The sequence below is a fragment of the Hyaloscypha bicolor genome (genome assembly GCF_002865645.1).
Source record: "Hyaloscypha bicolor E unplaced genomic scaffold K444scaffold_53, whole genome shotgun sequence".
NCBI classification, from domain to species: domain Eukaryota; kingdom Fungi; phylum Ascomycota; class Leotiomycetes; order Helotiales; family Hyaloscyphaceae; genus Hyaloscypha; species Hyaloscypha bicolor.
This window is the reverse complement of record NW_020194555.1, coordinates 2,249,597-2,264,810: the sequence shown is the minus strand read 5'-3', so window position 1 is coordinate 2,264,810 and position 15,214 is coordinate 2,249,597. Positions and strand designations below refer to the sequence as shown.

The 15,214-nt window shown below is 46.6% G+C and overlaps 6 protein-coding genes across 6 annotated transcripts; 2 read left to right on the top strand and 4 right to left on the bottom strand.

Annotated features, from left to right (window-relative positions):
• Positions 1–671: 671 nt before the first annotated feature.
• K444DRAFT_482396 (heterokaryon incompatibility) lies at positions 672–1,154 on the bottom strand (the record flags this gene model as incomplete). The annotated part of the gene is made up of 1 exon (XM_024873025.1): positions 672–1,154. A coding segment is annotated over one exon (483 nt), but the record flags the coding sequence as incomplete, so codon positions are not given.
• A 1,155-nt stretch (positions 1,155–2,309) lies between these two features.
• K444DRAFT_557801 (uncharacterized protein) lies at positions 2,310–3,926 on the top strand. Its single transcript, XM_024876797.1, has 4 exons — positions 2,310–2,327; positions 2,504–2,866; positions 2,928–3,591; positions 3,644–3,926. The coding sequence occupies exons 2-4, from the start codon at positions 2,706–2,708 to the stop codon at positions 3,812–3,814; spliced, it is 996 nt and encodes a 331-aa protein (XP_024739543.1). The 5' UTR covers positions 2,310–2,327; positions 2,504–2,705; the 3' UTR covers positions 3,815–3,926.
• Positions 3,919–4,961, bottom strand: K444DRAFT_525044 (Isochorismatase hydrolase; the record flags this gene model as incomplete). Its single annotated transcript, XM_024874408.1, has 4 exons — positions 3,919–4,054; positions 4,102–4,139; positions 4,444–4,552; positions 4,609–4,961. Coding segments are annotated over 4 exons (636 nt in total), but the record flags the coding sequence as incomplete, so codon positions are not given.
• A 651-nt stretch (positions 4,962–5,612) lies between these two features.
• Positions 5,613–7,547, bottom strand: K444DRAFT_524687 (amidase; the record flags this gene model as incomplete). The annotated part of the gene is made up of 7 exons (XM_024874372.1): positions 5,613–5,740; positions 5,786–6,320; positions 6,377–6,534; positions 6,580–6,729; positions 6,780–7,050; positions 7,096–7,236; positions 7,290–7,547. The coding sequence occupies 7 exons, from the start codon at positions 7,545–7,547 to the stop codon at positions 5,613–5,615; spliced, it is 1,641 nt and encodes a 546-aa protein (XP_024739541.1).
• Positions 7,548–9,254: 1,707 nt separating this feature from the next.
• On the bottom strand, positions 9,255–10,886 carry K444DRAFT_346943 (uncharacterized protein). The gene is made up of 2 exons (XM_024872074.1): positions 10,468–10,886; positions 9,255–10,282 (listed from the first exon to the last, which is right to left on the bottom strand). The coding sequence occupies exons 1-2, from the start codon at positions 10,626–10,628 to the stop codon at positions 9,460–9,462; spliced, it is 984 nt and encodes a 327-aa protein (XP_024739540.1). The 5' UTR covers positions 10,629–10,886; the 3' UTR covers positions 9,255–9,459.
• Positions 10,887–13,285: 2,399 nt separating this feature from the next.
• Positions 13,286–15,084, top strand: K444DRAFT_610677 (uncharacterized protein). The gene is made up of 2 exons (XM_024879793.1): positions 13,286–13,783; positions 14,063–15,084. The coding sequence occupies exons 1-2, from the start codon at positions 13,651–13,653 to the stop codon at positions 14,953–14,955; spliced, it is 1,026 nt and encodes a 341-aa protein (XP_024739539.1). The 5' UTR covers positions 13,286–13,650; the 3' UTR covers positions 14,956–15,084.
• Positions 15,085–15,214: the final 130 nt, after the last annotated feature.

Sequence of the window (15,214 nt, the reverse complement as noted above, 5' to 3'; positions counted from 1 at the left end):
CCGAATCTGACTCCCTTGATAGATAGATGTCTGTTATCCGCTGAAAAGCGAATTAGTGGACGCGAACGGCCGGATGCTAAGTATTGGGCCCAATAACTTTCTGGCAATTTGGCTTTCATCTGTGGTTCCTCGAGATCTTGTGGGAGAAGGTGACTAGAGCCGCGTGGGTGTGTTAAGGAGAAGTCTGGTACCCATGATGGCAAGCCTTTCGGCTTCTTTTGTGTTGTCTGAAGTGCCAAGATGTTGAGGCTGCGGTCTATTTCAACGGTGCATTTGACAGCTTTGATATAGACTTTGACGTAAACTTCCTCAGAACCGTCTACTTTGTCTTCATAAACAACTTTTAGTTCCCGTTGGTATGCGTCTTGAGCAAGTCCGAGAAGAGCATAGACCCGGTCTCGTGGATCCTTCGCGCCAAAATATCTTGTTGCTTCAAGAAGATAAGGAAGGTGATAGCCAAAACATGGAACACTCCGCCGGATGTTTTGCATAGTAGAAACAATTCTCCAGTAATCCTGAGCCTCCCCAAAATGTGCAGATAGAGGACCGGAATGCTTGTTTTTGAGATAGTATCTGCGAAACTCATTATCCATCGAGCCAAGTCTATGGAATAAGTTCCATTATAAACGATCTCGACCACAGATCATCAGCGGACCATCGAAATTCGAAGCGAGGGCAAACTCTTGCAGCGTCCATACGCGTGTGAACCAGCTCCGGTTTAGAACCTGGCAAAGAGCACGGAAAGCAATAGCGTAATAATCTCCATTGTTTTCTACGTATTGCTGATATTCAAAGGGATGAAGATCTTTTTGGTTGTGTATAAAGTCGAATGCAGTTCGGCTGTCCATATTCGACATGCCAAGCCATATGAGCACCTGGCTTGCCGTTTGATATATCTCGCTCATTAATTGTACTTGCTGGCCGCGCTCAACCGGGTTCTTTTGATTAATACAAATCGCATCGATCCATATGTGTTTAATGTCGTCTGTGTACTCCCCGGCTTTTCGGATATGGCATAGGGCATCTATCAAGTTTGGGAACACGGGGAACAAATGTCCATCTATAACTATGGGCTTTTTTTCGCAATCCTTGTAGTCCTCTATTCCATCTTCTGGTGGGCCCCATGTATATGATAGTGCTTGGTATTTCGGAGCTTTACTGATGATATGTGTTGTAAGGACAAACTCGGGGGGGACGCTAAATGAGGCGTGATCTTTGGGCGGCAAAAGTCGGAGGAGACGAATCTCGTTGTTGTTAAGCGCTAAATATGAGAATTCCATAGTTGAAGCAGTGAGAGCCAATAGGCAGGTTTTAAGAAGTATTGAGGGCGGATATAGGATGATAAGGAGCCAATTTGACTGTGATGTAACGTTGGTAAGGCTGGAGTGGAATACTGAAATAGGCGACGGCGGTTGGGGCGGTTGCGTTCTGTCCACATTAATAACGGGCAACCGGCCACAGTACTGAAAACCGATTGTTCTGCGATTCACGGGCAGGAATTGAGAGGTTTTGTTGGAGTTGAGAGACCAATTTTGCACGTGCTGGCGATGTAGCCTAAATGAGCCGGCTGCACGCCACCGTTCGGATGTATATTGTGTAGACACGTAGCTGGTGTGGAAACTTCTAGAAGAACGCCACACTGCGCTACATATTCACGTGATACGTATAAAATTCGTAATAAAAATACGACTAGCGTGGCTGTGAATACAATATAGGGTAAGGACGATAAATCCTTCCTCGCTTATTAAGATGCTTGGCATTTTGTGTACCTCCCACTTTTGTCCGGATAAATCCAGTAGGTAGGTTTCCTTTGCTCTGTGTTTTCAAACTTGGGAGCAATATTTGAATGTAATAGAAGCTCTATGGCACGGCCCCGAATTCCGGGAACAGGTTAATAGTCATGATAAAGCAGGGGGTAATAGCTATAGCAGCTCTTGACGCTCTCAACAAGATGGTCGACAGCATAGCCAAACTGTAGTGATTTTCTAAGTGCAAGTCAAGCCCTTGTAGAGAAATAGCTAAAGAACAATCACGAACAGATTATAGCTTTATAAATGGATATGGTGGAGATTTAAGACCTCCAAACTATGAAGTATTTTCGGCACACCGGGTTTTTCGGCACGCAGGGATAGACGTTAACAATCTACCTTAAACCTACAAACATATTCTTCCGCAGTCTCTCAAACTTCACTACCACCAGACGAGTAATTCGCCACTCCTCAATTAGCTTTACAGGGATTTTCGCCCCCAGTCTCACCCATACTTCTTCATAGCTGACAAGCCACACGTGCTTACTAAATACTCTAAAGTGGCACAGTAGTTGAATTATGTGAGCATTTGAGTTTCTTGCATGGCTTCTTCTGGCATCTTCAATTGAGGGGTCAACAATCACCCTTGTCAACTCGCTTAGCAGCCACTCCTACCCCTGAACCCCTCTTTCACTCTCGGTGTCTAGTTTGAGCTTCTCCTAATTAGCTTGATATTCTGCATTAACACCGATTTTAGCGGTAACAGCACATGCGAGTGTGCTAAGGCGTCCTTCCTCATCAGCGAGCACTTCACAAAAGCTATCTGTTTATCTCCACTATCACCGGAAGGCGATTAATGATCAAGAAATGTCCATACTTTTAGCAATGATTTAAGACAGAGATTCCTGGAGTCCCAGCTCTCTCGCACAATTTTGTCCCAATTTCAAGCTATCAAATATGAATAATCGTTCCAATAGTGCTCAAACAAAGAAGCGCAATCGTGGCTTACTTTCTTGCCTGGAGTGTCACAGACGAAAGCAGAAATGTAACCGTGAACGGCCTTGTAGCGATTGTGTGGAAAGGGGTCTGCCCGAGAAATGCATCTATCGTGCCGCAAAGTAAGTCACAATCACCACTTCCTACTTGGGACGCTGTTCACTAATATACACAACCGCAAAGCAATCCCAATCGATTGGATCCAGCCAACGATGGCGTGTTAACAATCTCTCAGCTCAAGAGGATCTTGACGGGGGAGGAGGTCGTTTTAACCACAGAATCGGTGTACGCATTGGCGGAGACCTCTCTTGTGGTTGCTCCTCATCCGCGGCGTTATGCACACCCTGACCAATTTCCTTTTCTGGATTCCAGTAGCTCTAATACGAGCAACGCCGACAGTAGCTTCTCCCAGAATCTCACAGTGAGACCCAAGTCCCCGAATGTAGCTAGCGGTCTCTATTATGACCCGCCATTGGGCACGCTAAGCACCTTCGACCCTTTCTCAATGCTCCCCGAGATGATAGGCGAGCCAGTGCCGAAGCAGCTGTTAATAAGATACTACCTAGAGAGACTGGCCCCCTGGTTCTGTTATCTGGAAGACAATCTGGCAGATATTGAGCCCCGAATCGCGTGGCTTCCTTTTGCCTTGGTGTACCAGCCGTTCTTCTACGCCACGCTTCTGACTGCAGCGGTACACCTCAATCGGAAACGACGTTTTAGGGATCCGGCGGCACTCCTCTGGTTTAAGGCTGAGACCATCCGAGCCGCAAATGAGAAAATGAATGACCCTGCAGAGGCGGCCAGTGATGAGATGATCATGGTTGCATTGATATTGCTTGTTTTCAATGTAAGTTCACGGTTCTCATGGGCAAAGGTTTAGAGATTGACCAGATGCTCAGGTCGGCGGCCGAAACACCGAAGAGTTTGAGATCCATTTGAGGGGAGTTAATGAGATGGTAAAATTTCGGAGCGGGAAAGAACATCTGGGGATGCGGGGCATGGTAAAGAATTGGTTGGAAGTGTGTTATGGTCCTTGGCATGATGGATGGGAATACGGTCACTTCTCTTGATTGGGTGTCAGCTCTGGATTGCCTTGGATATTCGGGATCAGCTTGGGGATCTCAAAATCGGGAAATTTAACGGGACGGGCAAAGACGTTTATTAATGCTAAAGATTATAATGTTTTGATCCATTCTCCAACTGTCTTGACTTCATGTGCAAACAACGGCCAAACGATCTCGGTTGCGGCATCTTTCTGCTCCTTGGTGAAGCCGGCAGTGGTATCCTTGAGCATAGTAACATGATACCCACTACTCCTCGTTAGCATCCCTTGGACTGATTTTCTTTGGAAACCCACAACTCATATGCGTAACGAGCAGTTGTGTTGAATTGGTACTAGCTTACTAGTCCTTCCAGTACCAGGTTCAACTACTAATATTAGCTTCGCCACTCTCATTTATAATGGTTTACTATGGAAGCCTATGGAATAGCTCACTATGGAAGCTCAGGGAACGCTCACTAATATATATGAGTCATCTGATTTATAATATACTGGAGGAAATCGCCACCCACTAGTTGGTATATAAGAACTGTACTTTAGATTCCTCCTCTCCTTTTTTACTCTTCACTCTCCTGTATCTAGTCATTTTACAGATTGTCAACCTCCAATATATCGATTTTCCATTAATAAATCGATCACTTTCCAATAAGTTGACTCAAGACACGTATTTGAAGTCAACCCACCCATCACAAGGTTCGTAATATCCCTCTGTCGAAGCTGGTAATCAAGATCGGTACTATGGAACGAACTTCACTTCCCATCAACTTTCTCCCCAATAACTCATGAACAAAGACTAAAACAGACCTGCTAGACCAATGCTTCGAAACAACCACATCTCCATTCTCCAAACTTGGCTCAAGACCCTCATAGATATCTACCCCCCAACTCCCTTCCTCAAACGCCAAATTCTCTTTCTGACTTTTCTGTAAGGGAGTTGCGTGGTTCCAGCCTGCGATGAAATCGGATTTGCATTGCTGGTGGAGGCCGTAGTAGATGGGAATTTTGTGGAGACGTGCGGCGGTCACAAGTTCTTTTAGGTGGGTGATGGTATCTGTTTCTCTGAGGCTGTCGGCAAGGAGGCCGTTGAGCTTTCCTCTGGGGTGGAGGAAGTCGTTGTAGGGGTCGATGATGATGATTGCTGTATTGGAAGGCGTGGTGAAGAGAGGTTTGGGGCAAGTCAAGGGTTGTGGAGGTTGGAATCCGAGGAATGGGGAATGGTTTATAACTTTGGTTGGATTGTACAGAGCATATGAGGCGCTAATTCCTACTTAGTAGGACTCTAGGGGTTAATGCAGAAGGTATATTTCAAGTGGATGAGTAACTGGTTATCTCGACCCGGGTGTCTTTTCCCCACCCCACCTCGACTCTGTTGTCAGGGAGAGGGAAATAATAACTACGCCAAGAAGACAAGTCTGCAGCAACATTCAATCAACTGGGAAAGATTACTCGGCATTGCTGAATTCGGGAATATGGCTCAGTAGTAGCATTCGCTGATTAAGCATATGCATCGAGTCTTGCATTATCGCCGACGGACTGGGAACATGGTCTATGTTAGCATCGACGTCGACGGCGCATTGGATTCTCTAAATTTAACCTAAGGAAATTGCTGACACTACCTAAGCCTCTTTGGAACCCTCATGGCTTTTCCTGAGAGATAGGGGTAATGGGTGTCAAAAAGGGTGTAGCATCACGTGATGACCTCAAGATACGAGACCCCTTTACGCTTCTTGTTCCGCTACTGTAGCAAACGCATTCAGTTCATGGGCATGAGTGTACATCCTGAGAGCAGTTTGCTCAATGATATTCGATCAAGGCGTGATCTCATTCCCCAGCAAGCGTCCAATCTCCTCAGCAATAGCCATGATTCTCTCCTCTGTGAGTCGTCTTCCAACGATCTGAACGGCGACTGGTGCTCCGTGATATGCTCCCGGGTCATCTAAAATAAGTCAGCACTGCATCTTGAAAAATCAGTGGCACTCACATTCTTCTTGGATAATTTTGTCCAAATCATTCAAGGGCTTATAATTCTCTTGCTTCTTGTCAATGCTCTTGTCGGCAAAAGTCACCGGAACTACGACGCTGGTGAAATCAAGCAAGTTGATTGCGCTTGCGTATCCGTAGTATTTAAACTTGTCATGTTGCACGGCAGCAGTGGGGGTGATAGGAGCCAAGATCGCATCGATCTCCTTCCCAAGCTTTTCTTCTGCAATGCGGAACTGCTCGAGATATTCGGATTGAAATGCCCACTTCTTGAGTTGAATATCCCAGAGTTCGTTCATGTCGACTTTTGGCAGGGAAGGGTTGATGAGATCCTTGAAATTGGGGATGTCGGGTTCTCCCGATTCCTTGAGAGTGTTGAAAATGTCGGTTCCGCCATCGCCGGCGTAGATTCCGTTAATTAGTTTCACAGCGAAGTCATGCTTGTATGGCTTCCATTCAACGACGATATGTCCAGCCTTCTTCATCGTGGAGACAACGGTCTCGACACCCCGGAGAATAGGTGGGTGAGGTAGGACCTGACTTTGTTAATAACTATCACCTTTCACTGGAAGAAAGAAATTGGAGAACTCACATTGCCGTCGCAGTTGTAGTATCCCAAGGTCAAGCCGCCTGATCCTAGCTTTGTCTTGATTATGTCTGCTTCTGCCTGCCTCCACGGCATTGGAATGACTTTAGAGTCATACTTCCATGGCTCTTCAGCCAGAACCGAGGTCACGAAAAGCCGCATATCTGATTTTATCAGCACCAGCTTGGGCGTTTTGATGAATGAATTACCTTTGACACTGTGTGTTAATGGACCGCAAACCGAGTGAACCGTTTCCTGCCCCTCCATTGAATTTGCCATCTTTCCATATGGCAAACGGCCATGACTCGGCCTCAGACCATAGAGAAAATTGAACGCCGAAGGTACTCGAATTGACCCACCTGCGTTGTCAGAACGTGTCTGGTATAAATGGATTGGAAGAACAACTCACCGATATCTGTACCAACTCCTATAATACCTCCTCTGAACCCAACCATAGCTCCTTCACCCCCAGACGAGCCACCGCATGACCAGTTCTTGTTGCGTGGATTGACAGTTCTCCCGATTACGTTGTTCAACGTCTCGCAAACCATCAAACTTTGAGGTACACTGGTCTTGACGTAGAACACAGCTCCAGCTTTCAACAAGAGGTCCACTAAAACGGAATTCTCTGTCTCGTACTTTCCAATCCAAGAGACATATCCCATGGACGTTTCAAGGCCCTGTTTCATTAGCACTGTTCCACTCGGGTTCTGGATCCCGCTCACCTTGATACGGAATTGATCTTTCAGAGAAATAGGAAGACCATGAAGTGGCCCGACAGGCTTCCCGTTCTTTTGGAAATAGTCATCAAGTTCTTTGGCACGTGCTAATGCCATCTCGGGAAAGAACTCTAGAGAGCAGTTTACCTGGGGTTACTGATCAGCGAGGAGGGGAAACTCCAAAACGTTGTGAAGCGTACCAGCTGGTGTGCAAGCGCCGCTCTCTTGCAAAAGGCTGTTGTAACAGCGACCGATGTAAGCTTTCCCGCAGCCATCTGAGCTACAAGATCTGAAGCTGATGATTCGGTGATGGCTATTTCCTCAAGGGACATGATGCCGCTGACCTTTGGAAAGTTCATGACCGAGTCTTCGGTCGGCAAGGTCTTGATACGCCATTCTTCTGGGATCGAAGCCGCAATGCGAGCTTTCTTATCTGCAGCCGTCTTCTCCCACGCCATGATGAGGTGCAGATCGAGTCCCAATGTTAAAGCAACGCTTGTTGGATTGAAGGGTTGGGATTGAAAATGGAATTTGAGAACGAGGTGGAAAAGAGAGTTTCAACGAGAAAAAGGCGAAGTTATACTTCTCCAAGAGTGGAGTGAAATGTCTTCTGATATCATCGGTTCTCACCTAAAATGGCGTGTGATCTACCAATGACCTTGGCGGGGTTATTGCCGATAAGGAGGTGTCCGGGGTTAGTGGTTCGTGGGGTTTTACTGACAAATCGCTCCGGGGAAATGTCGCAGTGTTTCGGCTTTCCTAAAAAACCAGACAGGAGTTTCTAGATAATTTATAGAGCATCTAATCAACCTTTGACTCAGTCCGACACAAATGAGGTTGCGAAGAAAGGGAGTCAGACAGGAGGTTGAAAAGCACGGATCATGGAACGACCCGAGCTCACGTGATCGTCCAGGGGTACTCACTTTCCAAGGTCTGAACCAACATCTTTTCTCCTCTATCCTCGTTCACAGGGATGGCAGTTCGTCCGCGTCTCCACTAGCAAAGGAGGATGCCCGAGTTCAATCCGTCTTTAGTGTGTAGGCGTTTATAGCCTGGGCTTGATACAAGGAACGAGGAACACCGCATGCGATGCCAGCTCTCAGCCCAGAGATGTTTGGTCATTCCTTTGCCTTCGGGATCTGGAGATCCAAGACGTTATTTAATAACGTTTGAGGCGACAAGTAAAACAAGGCTAAGGATTGAGTCCGCAAATCATCGTCGCAAGGCCGACAAGCGTGTGGCTTAATTTATGTGAAGTGTCTTCCCCAATTCCCAATTCAGGTGTGCTGGGGACGGCTGACAATCAAACAATGCGCCGTCGTAAACTTCCATCCCGCATATTCTCGAAGCCGACTATTGACTTTTCTTCAAACGCAGGAACAGCGCGCGTGCATCTCTCTTTCTAGTACTATACATGCGACGGAGTGTCACCTTTAACGGCCATTGGGAGTGCCTTCCCGGCAATTGGTCCAAGGCTTTCAAAGAGCCACAAATACGGTTGGAGTTGGTGGGCGCACACACGTAAAGTGTTATGGGTATTATCGGAAACGGGAAGTAAAGGTACAGATGTTTTAATGTTCCCCTGAGATCCATATTAATCCCCAGTTTGAACCAATAGTGTGATGAATAGACACCAGCTTGTCAAAGATGCATCGATCCTGGCCTTCAGTGTCCAAGATATGAGAGGAAGGTTGAATTCATATATTTTCATGGTCAAACCCTAGCAAATCCAGTGAGATACGAGAGCCAGAAGGAACTCCACTCGTTCGAACGCGCAAGCATCAGCCAAATATCGCAAATCGGAATCTAGAACCAACCAGTCGTCGAGGTGATGAATCCAGACATCCTCGTGACTCTCGTTTACACCGACCAATGGTATATTGGTTCGCTCCTTGGCGATACCGCAAAACAAGTTGGGGCTGATCACCGCTCTTCATGGGCGGTACGTTCCTGAATACCATGATGCTTCAAATCGTGAGGGTTCAGGCATGTGTGCGTCCTGGATCCGGACCGTGGCGCCAATCTCGCCACCAAGACTGTGAACGACTTACTTCCATCCATGACGCCGAACAACAAGACGACACTTCTGCTCACAATCTTAGTCGAGGAAGGAGGAACTTCCGGGTTAAACCATTAATGCTCGGATTCAAGACGTGGAGTATCGAAGAGCGGAATCCAGGGAGGCCACGTATGAAGACAAGCCGAAGTCCCCTGGCTTTACATGTGATGATAGAGTGTTTGCTAGAATTAATTTTTTTTAGTTTGGAAAGTGAGCATCGTCCCCCGTGGGACTGGGAGACTGACAGCTGCCAATGCATTCTCCCACCATTGGTCTTATTGCTCATAGACGAGGAAAACCCAACCAACGCTTTACACTGAAGAACTTCCCTCCTTCTCATCCTTCACTTCCTTGAGAGGCGTTACAGGCAAGCCAAGCTCGATCCGGGTTTGGTGGGCCTGCAGCTTCCATCTGGAGAACACCTCTCGACGTGTCTCTCGGGGACGGTGTCCGAAGGAGTCATTGAACTTGACATCGGCCAAGCACTTTGCGAGATCCCATTCCTCATGCAGCTCTCCATCCATCAGCACTTTGATACTTCCGATCCTTTCATATAGTAGAGTCCCATATGAAGCACTATGATAGCTCATATTGAGCAACTCCCAAATATCCGATGTCACGTAGTCCAGAATGTAACCAGGATGAAGGAGATAATCTGGTCCGTTCTCTTTGCGATACCGTTCCTTTCTCCTCTGCTCACAGTGCTGCCTAGGTAGGATCTTGGAGGATGGGACATCAGGAGTCCGGATATCTATGACGAGCTCCTTGATGCTGATTTTCTTGTCGTCTTTCCTTGTTCGACGCCCCACCGGACCAAGTCTCAGACCTCGCTCGATGAGATTGTAGAACGACATAGTAATTTGAGGCGGCCCGCCATCGCCGCCCTCAAATAGCGAGAGTCCTTTCTCATAACACCCAATCGTTCTAATGGTCGCATAAACCCGGTCCACTCTCGCGGTAAGCACTGGAGCATAGAGCCATGTTGCCCACAATTTCCTCTCATGAGCGATGATGACGTCTAGGACATAGGAGTTTGTTGGTAGAAGTCGAATTGCGTCCTGGGTTTCTTCTTGTAACTGATGGCTGAGGAGCAGAAGTGATGTGGAGTCTCTCATCGGCGGGTGCTCAATATACCTGAGGATGTCGGAGTTAGTATTGCCGAATGAGGCGAAATTGGGGGTTGCAACAGTTATATACGCCCTAGGAGTCCCGCAAGCACCAGAATATTTGCACGCGTCAACCTTGAGGCACGTCTGCAGAGGAGAGAAAAATCCCGAGACCCGCGGCAAAGAAATACATGCTCATAGAAATGTACATACATAACATCTTCACCCTTTCTCCATCGGACGAGCCCAACATCGTCAAACTCTGCTCGGCCGCTCGCGTCGGATACATCTGTGGGAGCATCCTCGTGATGGGACAGGACGAGGCTGATAACTTTATCGCGTATTTCTCGAGGCAATTCGAGAAAGGTGACCATGTTGACGACGAAAGAGTCGAGATCTGGGTAAGACGGGATGTCACCTAACAGGATTTCGCCGCGAGTGTGAGGCAACGATCGAGATATATAGTCGGGGCGCTGCTGAATTAATCAACGTCCTCCGTTGACGTTCCTTGTTGCTCATAATTATGTGCAGGACGCTTTCCACCAGGCACCAGCTCACCGAGCCTGCATTAGGCAACGGCGAGGCAAGGAACAATGTAAAGCCTTGGTCGTTCCAACGTGGGTCCGGTGTATTTCTTGTTCGGTAGCGGGTGCCTGATTGGCTCCCCTATCCGGACGATCTACATCCTCGAAGGGCCCAGGCATGGCACTGAGCCGAAATTCGGTCTTCTTCGATTCTTCTGGACAATATATACATGTGTATATACCTAAGAACGAACCTCCAAGTACTTCAGAGGGGCAAAAGTTTGGATCGTTGGACTCCACCTCCCTGCCTGAGAGCGAGGTTCTTGCCATTACATTTTCGAAGTTAGTGGTCTTGACATAGATCGAGCTAGATGCCTTGCTTGAGCAAAAGTCCAAGGAGCAAGCCGGAAAGGCTGGCACAACGGCAGGGCAGAGCAAGAGTATCAAAAAGCACGTGCCGGTTCTTCCTCGTCTTCAAGGTAGAGGCGAGGAGAGGGTTGCCAAAATAGATGGTACGAGGCTTGGAGAGACCACTACACTGTGATGAGCGGTGTCCACCCCAAGTGGATTTCCACCGTGAGGAGAACATCTCCGGTAGCAACGAGGAGCAGGTTGAAGAAAGGGCCGATAAGGACAAGCGGAAGGAAACATGAATGGTGGATTTTACAACTGTTTCGGTAGGGTGCAAGCTCACTACCATACTCGCAGGCATTTCCGCACCCGGTTCGGGCCACAAGTCGGCCCCAGCATAGCGAGGAATTGCCGACGGGTAGCCGTATCCCCCTTTCCTGGAACTTGTTAAGAATCATAGACGAAAGGAAGGAGGCAGCACGATTCAGCCGATGCAGCATCGTCGCAGGGCAGGCCTTCACATGCTGCCCGCAGGAATCGACGCTCCCTTTGTTGGGCAACGAGACCGCCTTCACGACAGAACTCAGAGATTCAGCTAACGGCAATAGTAGAACCTTTTGCAAGTATCCAGAACATAAGGTACGCTCTCCAGCTGCCGAAGGGTGGTCCTCTGCATGAGAGCCTGTCTCCTGTCAGCGGGTCACACGATTAAAAAAACGGTGCTCGAGTTCCCGCTTATATGCACGGCCGAATTACATAGAAAATCGCGAAAACTTAGAGTTTTAATACCTTTATAACTTTTATATTAATTAATAAAAATACTTACTCCTTTAATATAATATATAAAAATAGAAAGGGTTCTATATTATAACTTTGAAAATAATAATATTAAAAATATAATAATTATTAAAAAAAACTTATATTAAAAATTAAAAATTTAAGGGCTTAAAATTCTTTTATAGTAGTATTAGAGAAATAGAACGAGCTAAGTTCTTTTAAAATGAATTATTCTTAATTATTTTTAAAAATTAAAAATAAAATTTTAATTTTCAAAAAATCAAAAGTTTAAAATTATATTTCTTATTTTAAAAGGCATTTAAAGGTTATGTTTAAATCATGAAATTCAATATATATTATTTTAAAAAAGTCATATAAGGATTTTATAAGATTTATTATTATTATAAAAGTTATTAATTCTTTTAATAAATTACTTATTTCTTAAAAAAGTTTAAATATTATTAATAAAACTTTGAAATTGCTATAAAACTAGTATAAAAAATTAAAATAGTGTACTTCGTAATTCTATAATAGCTTACTGTTTGTAAATATAATTTACGGTTATTTAATAATTTAATATCTTTGGTTTTCTAGCGAGCCGTGCATTTAAGCGGGAGATAGAGTAAGATGTTCAGCTGGAACTGGGGACTTAGCCGCTTCAAGGAAGCCATGAACGTTGAGGTTCATTGAATCTAAGGAAACCTAAATATATTGTTTTGTGATGGCTGCTAGCGATTGCTTACTCGCAGGCATTTCCCCGCTGTGTTTGGGCCAGCTAACGCCTGTGGTTACAAATCCGTGTTTTTAGGGCATTTCACTCAGAAATGAACCCCATACCCATTTTGGATGCTTTTATTTTATCTTCAGAATTACGTTTACCGGTATTCTAAACTCAATCTATCCTTGGCTACCTCTTTCAATCTCCGATTTACTAAATCGCAAGTTCTATTTATTTGTTGTTGTCTTGAAACAATAACACGGACTTCTACCAGCAGGGCAGGCTCGTAACTCGCTCGTACTGTATGAGCGCTGTGAGGAGGCCTAAGCAGGGTGAGGAATTGCCGACGAGTAGGATTTATATCGAGCGTGCCCGTACGATTCACCTTAGCATCGTCTTGGCAAACCTTCACATGCAGGCTTCTCCTCAATGCCCTCATGCTGCTAAACGGTATGTCTGGCGGACTTGATAAGCCTGCAGATCTGTTCAACTTTGAAACGAAAGCGAGAATCGGGAGGCCAGCTGATGCCATCTGATTCGACCTCAGAGCTTCCGAAGTTTCAGGCTTCCCGCCACCGCTTGGCTAATCACGTGTGGTTTGAGGAATCTACAACCTTTTTAGATGGTTTTTTCACTTCTATCCAGGCTGTGTTCCCAAACAATGTTTTCGATATATGATGAGACGAGCAAGAGCCAGCAAGAACCCAACAAGATTGCAACTCTCCCGACTTGAAGACGAACTCGCTCTCTCTCGGCGTTCGGACGTCGTTCACGTACAGTATCGTGCTGAAGGGTTTTCGACCCCTGCAGCAGTCCAACCACCGCACCGATAAGCCACGCGCATTCGTTATCGCTCAAAGAAGACGAAGGAGCCAATGAAACACGTGCAGAGCGGATAGGACAGGAAGAGAAGAAGTATATAGACAATGCAGCAGCCCGGCTCGCTATGGCGCTCCGCTCTCCCTCCAAAATCTTGCCAATATCCAGAGGCCGGCTGCCCGAAGCAGTTAGACGCCGGGTCGAAATATGCCCCGACAACACGTGCAGCCCGTGAAGCACTCACTCGACCTGCGGAGCACCTTCGAGGGCTTCCACACCGTCACCAATTTTAATGTGGTCGAGCGTATGAACGCGGTCCCGGGCTTGAAGACAAGTGCAGGTCAGTATGGTTCCTTCTAGAACGTCTGCAGACTATTTTGGTCTTCTCTCCTTTCCTATAAATATTTTGGTCCTGGTGTTGATCCGAGTAAACGATCCATTGTTTCTATCGCAGTCGCTTCCCGGGGGTAGAATAGATTTTCCGTTCCTTCCTTCCCTCGGCTGTTACTGTAATACGCTTTCTCCTGAGGTATATACTCGTCTGCAGCCTTGTCGTCTTGCTAGCTCTTTGCGAAAGAGTTGAGAAGAATACCATTAACTAACTTCAGCTTGCCTACAGCATTTTTCAGCTTCCTGCGCGCAAACCTCGTCTTACCGTCCTCGACACTGAATTCAAATATCTCGACGCCCCTCCTTCATCCCTCTTCCTCGCAAACCCTCCCGCCACTCTTTCCATCCTCTCTCGCAACAATGACGTCCAATGCCGAAGACGAAGTGGTGCCCGCACCGAACCCACTCGAGGGAGTACCACCTCTTGTTACCAAGCAATTGACGGATGAAAACGACAAAGTGGCCGCTCTCAAACTGATCGCAGACTCCATCGCACAACAGCGTCAACAAGCGTCTCGCGCTATAATCTTCAACCCCCTCACACTTGCCGGATACATCCTACTTCTAGCAATTGTAAGCAACTTTATATACAAGGACCGCAGTGATCTTGGTATTGTGGCTACAACATCTGCTGGAATTACCATGGCCTGTCTGATCGCCATCCGTGGCCTCACAGGTGAATATCTGAATCTGGCAGAAAAATTCAACTGGAAATTTGCAACGAATGAAGATGGCGAGGAGGATGTCATCATCGGCTCGAGATACGGAGAGGAGATTATGGGCGCTGCGGTTTTGCGCTTGGAGGGAAAGGGTAATGGCAGCGGGAAGAAGAAGACGAAGAGTGCGAAGACTGGAGGTAAGGGCGTTGTAAGAGCATGGACTGTGAGAGTCAAGTATCGAGGGAAGGGTGTTGGCACTGAGCTGCTGGAAGAGGCGGTTAAGATTACGAGGGAGAAGCTCGGGAACTCGGCTGAGATTGGGTTTGCGGCCGAGCATGCGAATAGCAATATGATCTTGCCGGAAATCTTCAATGCGAGCTTCAGGAAGAGAGAGGCGAAAGCTGCTAAGGCGTTGGAAACTGTCATTGAGAATATGGATACTGGGAGCAAGAAGAAGAGGTAGACATGGCTGGGCGGTTCTATGTGTAGATTGGTTTGGGATATATTTCCGTAATAGATTGTGGAGCTTGAAGGTGGGAAATAGGGAGGAAATGGGCGGATATACCAAGGTGTTAGAGGATGAAAATTCAAGATACCTTTTGCTATTACTTGAAGGAATCACCATGATCACTTCGGTTGCCCACTTCTTTCCATAATTCTCTTTCAAATTCTCTCCAAAGACAATTGAGCACACTGTTCAAATACTAAGGCTGGTCACGTGT

Excerpts from the sequence above, each read along its gene's own strand:
- K444DRAFT_610677 (XM_024879793.1), top strand. The coding sequence starts at position 13,651 with ATGCCCCGACAACACGTGCAGCCCGTGAAGCACTCACTCGACCTGCGG. Across the intron at positions 13,784-14,062 it reads GGGCTTGAAGACAAGTGCAG|CATTTTTCAGCTTCCTGCGC; the intron begins GTCAGTATGGTT and ends GCTTGCCTACAG.
- K444DRAFT_346943 (XM_024872074.1), bottom strand. The coding sequence starts at position 10,628 with ATGGTCACCTTTCTCGAATTGCCTCGAGAAATACGCGATAAAGTTATC. Across the intron at positions 10,283-10,467 it reads AGAAAGGGTGAAGATGTTAT|GTATATTGAGCACCCGCCGA; the intron begins GTATGTACATTT and ends CGACATCCTCAG.
- K444DRAFT_557801 (XM_024876797.1), top strand. The coding sequence starts at position 2,706 with ATGAATAATCGTTCCAATAGTGCTCAAACAAAGAAGCGCAATCGTGGC. Across the intron at positions 2,867-2,927 it reads TGCATCTATCGTGCCGCAAA|CAATCCCAATCGATTGGATC; the intron begins GTAAGTCACAAT and ends ACAACCGCAAAG. Across the intron at positions 3,592-3,643 it reads TGATATTGCTTGTTTTCAAT|GTCGGCGGCCGAAACACCGA; the intron begins GTAAGTTCACGG and ends CCAGATGCTCAG.